Source organism: Vicia villosa, linkage group LG2 (genome assembly GCF_029867415.1).
Source record: "Vicia villosa cultivar HV-30 ecotype Madison, WI linkage group LG2, Vvil1.0, whole genome shotgun sequence".
NCBI classification, from domain to species: domain Eukaryota; kingdom Viridiplantae; phylum Streptophyta; class Magnoliopsida; order Fabales; family Fabaceae; genus Vicia; species Vicia villosa.
Window position 1 is genome coordinate 215,295,193 of NC_081181.1, and position 13,297 is coordinate 215,308,489.

The 13,297-nt window shown below is 33.9% G+C and overlaps 1 protein-coding gene and 2 pseudogenes across 1 annotated transcript; all 3 read right to left on the minus strand.

The window, feature by feature from the left end:
* Positions 1 to 365: 365 nt before the first annotated feature.
* Positions 366 to 1,660, minus strand: LOC131648222 (uncharacterized; annotated as a pseudogene).
* Positions 1,661 to 2,129: 469 nt separating this feature from the next.
* On the minus strand, positions 2,130 to 3,351 carry LOC131648223 (glutathione S-transferase T3-like; annotated as a pseudogene).
* Positions 3,352 to 9,193: 5,842 nt separating this feature from the next.
* Positions 9,194 to 12,073, minus strand: LOC131651298 (uncharacterized). Its single transcript, XM_058920966.1, has 4 exons — positions 12,010 to 12,073; positions 11,443 to 11,667; positions 9,523 to 9,678; positions 9,194 to 9,417 (listed from the first exon to the last, which is right to left on the minus strand). Exons 1-4 carry the CDS (start codon positions 12,071 to 12,073, stop codon positions 9,194 to 9,196), a joined length of 669 nt encoding a protein of 222 aa, XP_058776949.1.
* Between the last annotated feature and the right edge of the window lie 1,224 nt (positions 12,074 to 13,297).

The window sequence follows — 13,297 nt, forward strand, 5'->3', positions numbered from 1 at the left end:
TTTTTTTTCTCTCTCCTACATTTTGAAATAAATGAAGTAGGAGAGAGAAAAAAAGATTCACCCATTTTCTCCACCATTTATTTTAAAATCTAATGGTTCAGATTCATTCTCACATTCTCATATGATATGCCCTATATATATATATATATATATATATATATATATATATATATATATATATATATATATATATATATATATATATATATATTAAAAATACAATACATGACACAAATAATTTACTAAAAAAACATAAAAGACATAAACTTTAAAATAAATTACTTAAAAAATACATTAAAAAAACATAAACATTAAAATAAATTACTAGCATAAAATACAAGAAAATGATATATTTAAAATATTTTTCAATTGTTACTATTCTCCTGCCCGTAACGTTGCCATATATGTTCTATCAAATCTTGTTGAAGGTGTCGATGAATTTTTCTATCACAAACATCAAATCTTCTACGCAGGAACTCTTGAAAATCAATATTAGAATCATTCGGCAATGTTGTTGCGTCATAGCTTAAATGATCATAAGAAAAATCAAAATTTCCACCATATGTGGAACGTTCATCTTCAACAATCATGTTGTGTAATATTATGCATGTATTCATTATGCGCTGGAGTATGTCTAAGTGCCACGATCGTGCTGGGTTGTGTATGATCGCAAATCGGGATTGGAGAACTCCAAATGCTCGTTTAATATCCTTTCTTGCCGCTTCTTGATGTTGGGCAAACAATTTTCTCTTATCCCCTTGTGGCATCGGGATGCTTTTCACAAACATGGCCCACTCAGGATAAATACCATCTGATAGATAATAACCCTTGTTGTATTCAGTATGATTGATTGTATAGTGAACCTGAGGAACTCGTCCTTGCAAAACATCGTTGAAGACATTGGATTGGTTCAACACATTAATATCGTTGTTTGAACCCGCTACCCCAAAGAATGCATGCCAAATCCACAAGTCTTGTGAAGCCACTGCTTCAAGCATAACAGTTGGTTTCCCATGATCGCCTCGAACATACCGCCCTTTCAATGCAACTGGACAATTTTTCCATTCCCAATGCATACAATCAATGCTCCCTAACATACCTGGAAATCCTCGTGCCTCTCCCATTCGCATTAGGCGTTCAATGCCTTCAGCGTTTGGCCTTCGCAAATATTGTGCCCCAAAGATGTTGATCACTCCTCTTGTAAACTTATCAACACATTTTAGTGTTGTGGTTTACCAATTCTCAAATAATCATCCACACTATCAGCAGATGTTCCATATGCCAACATACGGATAACAGCAGTGCATTTCTGTAATGGTGAAAGACTTAACCTACCAGTTGCATCAACCATCATTCGAAAATACTCATCGTGCTGACTCAGAGCTTCAACAATACGAAGGAACACATGTTTATGCATTCGGTACCTTCGACGAAATTGCTCATTCGTGTATACTGGAGTTTGTGAAAAATAATCATTGAACAATCGATTATGTCCCTCTTCACGATTCCTCTCTATATTCCTTCTTTGACGGCTAGGCCTTTTAGAGCTCGAGGCTTCTTCTTCTTCTTCCATAAACAACCTCACAAGTTCTTCATCCATATCATCATTCATATAATCCATGAACATTTTGGCGATATGGGAAGGATTGGAAGGATCCATGTGAAAAGAAGTTTGATATTAAGTGGAAGTTGATAACAAATTGTAGAGAATGAAAAAGGTTGAGAAATACAATGAAGTTTAATGCTATTTATAAGACTAGTTTGTAACGGCTAGTTTGACTTTGAATAACGGCTAGTTTGAATAACGGCTAGTTTGACTAACGGCTAGTTTGAATAACAGCTAGTTTGAATAACGGCTAGTTTGACTAACGGCTAGTTTGAATAACGGCTAGTTTAAATAACGGCTAGTTTGACTAACGGATAGTTTGAATAATAAAAATTTCAAAATACATAATCATACTAATTAAGTACATATCAATTAAGTTCAAAATACATAATCATACTAATTAAGCCCAAAATACATAATCATACTAATTAATTCCATATCAATTAAGTTCAAAATACATAATCATACTAATTAAGTTCAAAATACATAATCATACTAATTAAGCCCAAAATACATAATCATACTAATTAATTCCATATTTTTCTCTAATCATGTTGCACAATAATTCATGAGCTTGTAGTTGTCTTGTATCCATATTTGATGTATCTTTTGAAAGTATTTGCAAATCATTCATCTTCAATCTTTCCTCTGCACTCTCAAGCTTTTTTCTTTCTATCTCAACTTTTTCACCCTCAATACGTGCATAGTCTCGTGCAAACGTTGACATCAAATCAATTTTTTTTTGAAGTCATCTTTCAAAGAATCATATTTGACATTGGGAGTAGTAGACTTTTCCACAAACTTTTCCTTCTCCTTCCTTTTGGCTGCCTTTTGACCGATTGGTCGACGAGCCAAAGTAGGTGATGGTGGATTGTATTCGCTACTCGTTGGTGTCGGTGGATTAGAAAATGAATAATATGCTCCTGAAGCTGAATTCTTTGTTCTTTTGTAGAAGCTTCCAATGAACCTGCGAGCCATTTAGGTTCATCTTTCAATAATCTCCATGCAGCCTCAAAAATAAACTTTTCACCTTCATCTTGGAAATAAATTTTATATGCAGCTTGCATGATATTGCTCTCGGAGCTCCCACTTTGTTGTGTAGACACGGCTTGTTTGTAGCATCCAACAAACTTTTGAACAGATGGATTAATTTTGTGCCATCGACCTTTAAGTGCCATTGGTTTCCTCACTTTGTAATTGGCGTCACGATGCTTGTTGTAAGCTTCGCCAATCCTGTTCCAAAAACTATCTCCTTTTTGATCAACCCCAACAATTGAATCCTTTGAAACGTTGAGCCATGATTGAATGAGAACTTCATCCTCTTTTTGTTGGAACCTTTGTTTAGGCGTTTTTGCAACCGGTGCAGATAAAACTTCTTCACCAAGGTTAATAGTTTCTACGCTATCTTGAGTGCAAAATTGTTGTGTTTCGTGTTCTTGATCATTTGATTGCATGCCACTACTACCTATTTGAGCCACATGAGGAATATTGGGGTTAGTTGGTTGAGATGTAAATTGTTGATATTGATATGGATAAGGTGGTGTATGATATGAGTAATTTCCAAAGTGTGGATTATTTTGTGAATTTGGGATAAAATGAGAGTTTTGAATATTTGGGTTATGGTGTGAATTTGAGATAAGAGGTACATTGCTGATGCATGAGTTACTTTGTTGATTTGGAATAGAAGGAGGAATGCCACCATTTTGCATAAAATTAGACCAAGAGTTGTGTTGATTGGAATCCATTGACAAATGAATGTGTAAGAAGAAAAAAATAAATAGTTGAAAATTAAACTAATGGTAAATCAAAATTATAATAAAATGAGGGACTATTTATTATGTTAAAAATTATTACCGTTGTAAAATTATTTCCGTTGCATATATTGTCAAATCCTTCAACGTTCAATTTGAAATTGAAATTAATATATACTGGCTTCTTATTATTTCTAACAATTGCATTAATGGTATTACCATTGCTTTTCACACGTGGCACTAAATGTCAGTTAAGGAGCGTGGTTGAATATGAAAGCGTGCTTAAATGTAGTAACGTTATTTTTCTCAATTCTCCAAGTATTTGAAAACAACTTTATTAAAACATGTGTAGCAACGGCTGTGTGTCAGCCGATATTCATGCTCTAATGAGTTGAAATTGGTGAGAGAGTAATTGATAGTTGGGCTGAGTTGAATCTTAATAATTAATCGGACTTAGGCTCAATAATAATATTTTGATAATTTAAAAAACTATTTATAAAAAATATAAATAAAATAATTTACCTAGACGTTATAAAAAAATAATAATATAACAAAAAGTAGTAAATAAAAATATTAAAAAACTAATAATATAAAAAAAGTAAATAAAAATATTAAGAAATTCCACGTGTATTTAAAAATAATTAAAAAATACTACGCGGACTGCCACGTAAGCAATTAAAGAGAATCTTTTCTGCAAAGTCGCAGTCAGGGGTGTATCTGAGAGAATCTAAAAATTATGAGGGGACTTTTAAAAAAAATATTTACTAGGGGCTAAACTAAAAACTCGCTAACATTACAGGGGGATTTGTATATTTAACTCTTTTATTTATTATTATTATTATTACAATTATTATTATTTATTATAAATGTTTTCAATGGTTAAATGGTTATTTAGTATTTTACTTATCTATTAATAATTAATAAAAAACTGAAATGCACTTTTGGACTCATAGTTTGATGATTTTTAACTTTTAGTCCTTCATCTTTAAAATCAAAATTTTGTTCCATCAATTTTACATCATTTAGAATTTTGTTAACCCCTTCCAATTTTACAGACGTGATAGTGATGACTAAAACACAAAATATATTTTTAATGAAGTTGCATTGATGAGTAGGATAATTTTATTTTTTTTACATAATTAATTATTTTTATTAAAATTTATTTAAAAACTATTAATACAAGTATCAAAAGATATTTTTGAATTTAAGACCCATGTTATTAGCACTTTTTTTTTTGGTAACATGGAGGGCCTAAGCCTAAAAGAGAGAAAACCTACACAAAAACAAACCTAGGATACTTAACACCCCTTTGATCTCTATCATAAATATCAACAAACCAAGGAGGAATATCAATAAACACACTAAATTCACAACCAAGCTCTCTCCCATGCAAGGCCAAACGATGAGCACACTCATTCGTCTCACGATACACAGGCAAAATCTCCACCTTCTCCAACTTCATCATCTCCAAATGAATTTGACGAACTAAGTTGTACCTTACAACTTCTCAGGCCTGCTTTTATTGCAAATATCAACCGCTTCCCTCGAATCTGATTCAACCATTACCTTCTGATACCCAAGCTCCCTAACCATCTTTAGACCTTCCAAAATGCCCCAAAGCTCAGCTCTCAACGGACTGCTGCTTCCCACACCTTTAGTAAAACCACCACACCAAGCACCTACTTCATCTCTAATTAAGCTGTAACACCCCATATTTTACATTTATTAATTTAATGGGAGTTTAAATTAATTTCTTGGATTATTGGTATTTTAATTGGACTTAAGTTGGAAATTGTGTAAAATAAGCTATTGGGCCAAGTTGTGGTTAGTAATGGAGGGGGTGTGATTGATATGCCCTATTACTAAAGTTATTTTGCTTTATTTTCATAAAAGAGTGAAGACCCATTTTGGTCCCTCACAAATATTACACGAGTCAAATTAGTCCTTCACAATAAAATAGACCCAATTTAATCCCTTATAAAATTTAATCGGGTCATATAAGTTCTTATGTTAATATTTTTTTCAAACCGGTTTTTTCTTAGTTTTAAACCGTGACTGGACTGCCACGTTGAATTTTATTTAATTTTTATTTTTTTAATACTAAATTGTTTTTCATTTTTAATTTCATTTTTAAACAATTATAAATTAATAAAAAAGCCAAAATTATTTCTTATAAGAAATTGAACTCAGGCCCATGTGCTTAATCTTAAACAATTCTAAATTTAAAATAAAAAATACAAAATTTGTATTAATATGGTCTCGAACCTAAGTCTCTTTCGATTAAATGACAGTCAATTTAATGCAATAGAAATTGATTTGTCTATTTGTAAATGATAATCACTTTACTAACAATAGAAATTGATTTATCTAGTTGTTATTGATAGTCACTTTACTAACCGTAGAAATTGATTTGTCTAGTTGTAAATAATAATCACTTTATTAACAATAGAAATTGATTTATCTAGTTGTAAATGATAGTCACTTTACTAATAATAGAAATTGATTTTTCTAGTTGTAAATGATAGTCAGTTTATTAACGATAGAAATTGATTTGTCTAATTGTAAAGTGAAAATCATTTAACTTGAAGGGAATTGGATTTGAGACCTCATAGGTAAAAATTTATGTATAGAATTTGTTAATATTAGTAGAAATCATGGAAATTACTTATTTAAAAATTACTTCATAAGAAATAATTTTTGCTTTTTTGATATTATTCATTGATAACTGTTTAAAAATGAAATTAAAATTAAAAATTAATTTAGTATTTAAAAAATAAAAATAAAAAAATTCAACGTGTCAGTCCAGTCACGATTTAAAAGTATGAAAAAAACCGGTTTAGAAGTAGGAAAAAACCGATTTGAGAAAAATATTAGCAGAAGGACTAATATGATCAGGTTAAATTTTGTAAGGGATTAAGTTGGGTCAATTTTTTTGTGAGGGACTAATTTGACTCGTGTAATATTTGTGAGGGACCAAAATGGGTCTTTACTCTTCATAAAATAAGAAAAAAAGAAAGAAATTGGAAATTAGAAGAAGAAAACCTAAGAGGAAGATGGAGAGAGCTCATAGAGAAAAGAGATTTTCGTATTCATGGTGCAACCCTCACAAAATGGGTCATAACTTCCTGCTCGTAACTCCAAATCAGGTAATTCTCGAAGATTCGGATTCTACACGAAATTTCCTTTGATTTGATATATTCATTCGTGTCAGGGAGGTTTTCGATGAGGGAGATAAGCGAGTTTGAAGATTGGGAATTCTTGCTGAAAATGAAGAAAAAAGGCTTACGGGTTTGATGGAGAAGAAGGGGAAAAGTCCATATTCTTGGCTAAGGTAAGGGGAGACTCTTTCAATTAACATCTATTATTGGGTTATGGATAATAAGACTGATATAGGTATATTATCTCATGTCAATTGAGTCGTATGATAGAGTTGGGATTTTGGGGATGTTGGTTGATATTTATCTGTTTTGATGAATTCCATGAATTTGGTGTTGTATGATGTTTGATGATGCATAATATATGTTATATGTGTGTATGATATATGTTGTGTGGCTATTTTGTGGTGTTTGATCAACTTGAATCGAATTGGTCGAGGTTGAGGAATTTGGGATTCAGGTTCGTATGCTGTCAATTGCGATGGGGATCTCTGATGTGGTCAGTTCACGCCGCGTCCAGTTGTTGGCGCCGCGAACTGCTTGACAGAAAGCTTAAGGAGAATTATTTCACTCAGTTCGCGTCGCGTCCCTTGTTGGCGTCGCGAAGGCGTCGTTTCCTGGCAGCGCGTCGCGAACAATCTGTGGCGCCGCGTGCTGCTAGTAATTTTTGAAAAGTTTAAAGATGCATAACTTTCGAACCGTTGGCCTGTTTTAAGTGCCGTTTCGAGCAGGATGAAGCTTATGAAATATTCTTTGTGTTATAATTAGGGGTGGAAATAGGCTGGGCCGAGCTAGGCTTTGCCAAGCCTAAGTATGGCCTGTCAAAAAAACTGAAGCCTAAGCCTGGCTTGTGGCCTGTCGTAGGCTTATTTTTTAGGCCTGAGCCTGGCCTTTTCGAAGGCCTGGTTAGCCTGTTAGCCTATATAAAAACCTATTTGTTTTAGACATATGTATATAAGAAATTAAAATAATGTTTAAATAGAATAACTAACTAAAAGATGAGACTAAAAATTTGTTTGCATTGACTTATTTTAACTTACCTCTTAGCATAATTTTTACAAGACTATTTGTTTAAGAGAACTTATGAAAACAATGTTCATCAGATGTTTTCATCTTATTTTTACAAGTTCTTCAAGATAACCAAATTTTATTTATGTATTTTAATTCAAATTATAAAACATAAAATAATGATAATAAAAAAGTATTCATATTTATTTAAATAGGTCGGCCTGATAGGCTTAAAAGGCTTCTTTTAGGACCCGTGACCTAGCCTTTTTAACTAAATAGGCTTATAAAAAAGCCTAAGCCTTTTCTATTTAAAAGTAATGTGTGGCCTGAGCCTATATAGGCTAGCCTGTAGGCCCCTATTATCGGCCTGGCCTATTTCCACCCCTAGTTATAATAATAAAATGAGCAGCATCTTGAATTTATTTTATCATCATTTACTTGTTTTGATGTATGATGTGTTGTGGATATATATGATAAGATATGACGATGTATGCTATGTTTAAAATATGAGTCGTATGGTGATTTGTTTGAATGGTATGACGAAACTTATGAGACATCCTATGCGAGGATATGAGTATGATGTGAATATTTTGTTAGTTTGATGGATGACGTATTGTTGACATATATGATGAAATGTGACAATATAAGATGTTGTTTTGAAAAACATTATTATGTGATGATTGTTGAGAATTGTATGATGATGATTGCTTTGTTTGGAATGATGTAGATACATGTATGTTCTTTCTTATTAATGATGATGATTGATATGGATACATGTATGTTCTTTAATGATGATAATGATGATTGATTGTATTTGAATGATGCTAATGTATATAAACATACTTTGATGATGATGATGATGATGAAATGAGTATTTGAAGATGTTACTCATTAGACTTGACGATGGTATAAGTATGTTCATGTATGTTTGCATTCATTCATATTCATTGATGATGTTGTATCCATGATGATGTGTTGGATCAGTAAAGGGCATGATTCCCATTGTGTGGAATCTGTACTGGCAGGGCCGTATCTTGATGATGTTGGATCGGTCATGGGTTATTCCCATTTGATGATGTTGGTACCACATGCATAGTGTCAGTTCATTCATATGCATGATTTTATAATATGATTGAATGTTTTCCAGTGTTATGATTTTGTTATGATGTGTTGGTTTGATGAGGATGAAACTGTGTTTTAATTTCATTTTAAAACAATTATATATTAATAATATAAAAAAGACAATCATTTTTTATAAGGAGTTGAACTTAAGCCCCTTAAACCACAGCTTACGTCTTTACCATTAGACCAATGTACATTCATGATAAGTAATTTCCATTATTTCTAATAATCTTAAACAATTGTGAATTAAAAACAAAACAAAAAATTTGAATCAATAAGGTCTTGAACCCAAGTCCATGTTGGTGTACAAGGTGATGAAAGCAACGAGGAATAAAAGAGAAAGTAAATGGCGGTTGTTATTAATGTGTAAGAAGAAGAATTACAATAAAAGGGTTGTTACAAATGACAACTATAACTAGTCTATTTATACACAAAGTAAATTGCCACATATGCCTTAAGAAAAGGAGATTCCGGAAGTTTGACTACAGAGTTCCAGAATCTCCTTCTTATTAATGTGCTTCTTCAATACCCAATAGTTCAGAATCTCCTTCTTATTCAGAAGCTCTGCCTTCAGAAGTTCCACCTTTAGAATCATGACTACCATCAGAGGCTGGACTACCTTTAGAAGTTCCTCTTTCATAAGGTCCGCCTTCAGAGTCGTGATTACCATCACAAATTTGATCATCTTTAGAAGCTTTTCCTCTAGAACCTACGTATTTAGAGTTTTCCCTTCCAGAAGCATGACCACCACCAAATTCTTGATCATCATCAAAATCTGGATCAGAATCATATTCACCATCTGACTCATCTTCAAAGTCTCCAGAAAATTCTTCACTTTCTGACTCTAACTCTTCTTCACAACTTTCAAGTTCTGACTCACCTTCAGAAGCAGAATCTCCTTGAGATTCTAACTCATCTTTTGATTCTTCTTCAGACCCAGAATCACCTTCGAATTCTGACTTGTCTTCAGCTTCAGAGTCATCTTCTAACTCTGACTCTTCTTTCGAAACCTCAGATTCTGACTCATCTTCAGAATCTTCAAAGACATCTTCTGATTCTGAATCATATAAAAACACTCCTTCAGAATATTCAAAGTTATCTTCTTCCCCTTCAGAATCAGAAAATGACAACCTCACAGGTTCTTCATCAGATTCATAAGCCATTAATAGCACAGGTTCATCATCAGAATCTCCTCTGGCTATTTTTACTTCTTCTTTGTTTGACCAAAAATATTTAGCAAAGTGGCCAAACTGCTTACAACAGTAACATTGAACCATTCTCATGTCATACTTCTCCTTTCCCTTATGATGTTTCTCATCAGAATGGAAGGCTTATGACTTCTGCGACCTACCATGTTCTTTCAGCTTCTGCTCCTTCTTTACAAAAGAAGCCTTCAAGGCCTGCTCAACTTCGCTCTTAGAAGTTCTTTCAGTCAGACGTAACTTTTGCGCCTATGGACTTCTTTGCAGCTCTTCTATTCTCATGGTGTCTAGATCTTTAGAATGTTTAATAGATACCACAATGTAATAAAATTGAGGAGTAAGCAACCTCAAGATCTTCTGAATGATTACCTCTTCGGAAAGAGTTTCTCCACAAGCTTTCATCTCATTAGTGATCATAATCACTCTGGAGATGTACTCAGAAACTTTCTCATTGTTCTTCATGTTGAGATTTTCATACTGCTTTCTGAGGGAATGGAGCTTCACCTTCTTCACTGATGCGTCACCACCGTAAAATCTTACCAGTGTATTCCATGCAGCCTTCGTCGTCGTCGAATCAACGATTTTTTTCAAACATGTTCACATTCACACACTGATGGATGTAGAACAACGATTTATGATCCCTCTTCCTTGCAACTCTTTACACCTATTTCTCTTGTTCTGTTGCATCTGCTGCAACTAAAACGTATCCTTCAGTGACAAGATCTAGAACATCCAATGGTTCCAGTTGTTGCCATCGAACACTAGAAGTTTGGCATTCAAACTGCTTCCTCCACTCATCTTAAACCGTGTACAGTTCTCACCCAGATCTCACACATAGTGTTTCCCTAAAATCCACAGAATCAGAAATTATGATTCTGTTCAGATTTTGTTCAAAGATTCAACAAGAACCCATTATCAAAATCAAACACACAACTCACAATCACCCGTGTTTGCCGGGTATTTCCCAGTGTTTTCTGAATCTGAACCAAGAGCTCTAGATACCAATTGTTGGTGTACAAGGTGACGAAAGCAAGGAGGAATAAAAGAGAATGAAAATGGCGGTTGCTATTAATGTGTAAGAAGAAGAATTACAATAAAAAGGTTGTTACAAATGACAGCTACCACTAGTCTATTTATACACAAAGTAAATTGCCACATATGCCCTAACAAAAGGTAAACTTAATAGCTAAGCAAACAGTACAAAATAGGAAATACTAAAATACCCTTCAAACTAAACTTAAACAGCTACGCTAACAAACTTAACTCTAGAACATCAGAAACATTTGATGTTCTATACACAAAGTAAATTGCCACATATGCTCTAACAAAAGGTAAACTTAATAGCTAAGCAAACAGTACAAAATAGGAAATACTAAAATACCCTTCAAACTAAACTTAAACAGCTATGCTAACAAACTTAACTCTAGAACATCAGAAGCATTTGCTTTTGATTAACAACCTCAGAAGCTTTACTGCTCTTGACTAACAACAACTTCTAGATAATCAACCTTAGAAGCTCTACTGCTTCTGAGCAATACTAGAACATCAGAAGCATCTTCTTCTGATTAACAAAAACTTCTGAATATTGAAAGATGCACCGCCTTTAAAAGATGCACCGCCTTCAGACGCTCTGCCTTCAGAAGTCCCACATTTACAATCATGACCACCATCAGAGGCTGGACTACCTTTAGAAGTTCCTCCTTCATAAGGTCCGCCTTCAGAGTCGTGATTACCATCACAAATTTGATCATATTTAGAAGTTTTTCCTCTAGAACCTACGTCTTTAGAGTTTTCCCTTCCATAAGCATGACCACCACCAGATTCTTAATCATTATCAAAATCTGGATTAGAATCAGATTCACCATATGACTCATCTTCAGAGTCTCCAGAAGATTTTTCACCTTCTAACTCTAACTTTTCTTCAGAACTTTCAAGTTCTGACTCATCTTCTGAAGCAGAATCTCCTTGAGATTCTAACTCTTCTTTTCATTCTTCTTCAGACCCAGAATCACCTTCGAATTCTGACTTGTCTTTAGCTCCAAAGTCATCTTCTAACTCTGACTCTTCTTCCAAAACCTCAGATTCTTACTCATCTTCAGAATCTTCAAAGTCATCTTCTGAGTCTGAATCATATAAAAAAGCTCCTTCAGAATATTCAGAGTTACCTTCTTCCCCTTCAAAATAAGAAAATGACAACCTCACAGGTTCCTTATCAGATTCATTAGCCATTAATAGCACATGTTCATCATCGAAAGTTCTTTCAATCAGACGCAACTCTTGCGCCTCTTGACTGCTTTACAGCTCTTCTATTTTCATGGTGTCCAGATCTTTAGAATGTTCAATAAATATTACAATGTAATAAAATTGAGGAGTAAGCGACCTCAAGATCTTCTTAATGATTAACTTTTCGAAAAAAGCTTCTCCACAAGCTTTCATCTCATTAGTGATCATAATCACTCTGGAGATGTACTAGAAACTTTCTCATTGTTCTTCATGTTGATATTTTCATACTACTTTCTGAGGGAATGGAGCTTCACCTTCTTCACTGATGCGTCACCACCGTAAAATCTTACCAGTGTATTCCATGCAGCCTTCGCCGTCGTCGAATCAATGATTTTTTTCAAACATGTTCACATTCACACACTGATGGATGTAGAACAACGCTTTATGATCCCTCTTCCTTGCAACTCTTTACGCCTATTTCTCTTGTTCTGTTGCATCTGCTGCAACTGAAACGTATCCTTCAGTGACAAGATCTAAAACATCTTGAGCACCAAATAACACACGCATCTGAATCATCCAACGATTCTAGTTCTTGCCATCAAATAATGGAAGTTTGGTATTCAAAATGCTTTCTCCACTCATCTTAAACCTTGTACAATTCACACTGAGATCTCACACACAGTGTTTCCCTAAAACCCGCAGAATCAGAAAGTATGATTCTGTTCAAATTTTGTTCAAAGATTCAACAAGAACCCAGAATCAAAATCAAACACACACCTCACAATCACTCGTTTTTCCCGGGTATTTCCTAGTGGTTTCTGAATCATAACCAAGAGCTCTTGATACCAATTGTTGGTGTACAAGGTGATGAAAGCAAGGAGGAATAAAAGAGAATGTAAATGACAACTGCTATTAATGTGTAAGAATAATAATTACAATAAAAGGGATCCCAGTAGACGTTCTATGAATAAATAGAGAAGAATCATACTGACTCTAAGTAAAGGAGAACCCAAGTAGAGTGGAGCGGAATTTTTCATACCATGCTCTAGGCGCTTGTTTCAAACCGTATAAGGAGTGTTTGGGCTTGCACACACCCTTAGATGATTAGAATAAACCTTGGGGAGGAGTCATATAAATATCTTCCGTGAGGTCACCATGAAGAAAAGCATTTTTCACATCCATTTGATGAAGAGATCACCCATTAGAAGCAGATATAGAGAGTATCGTACG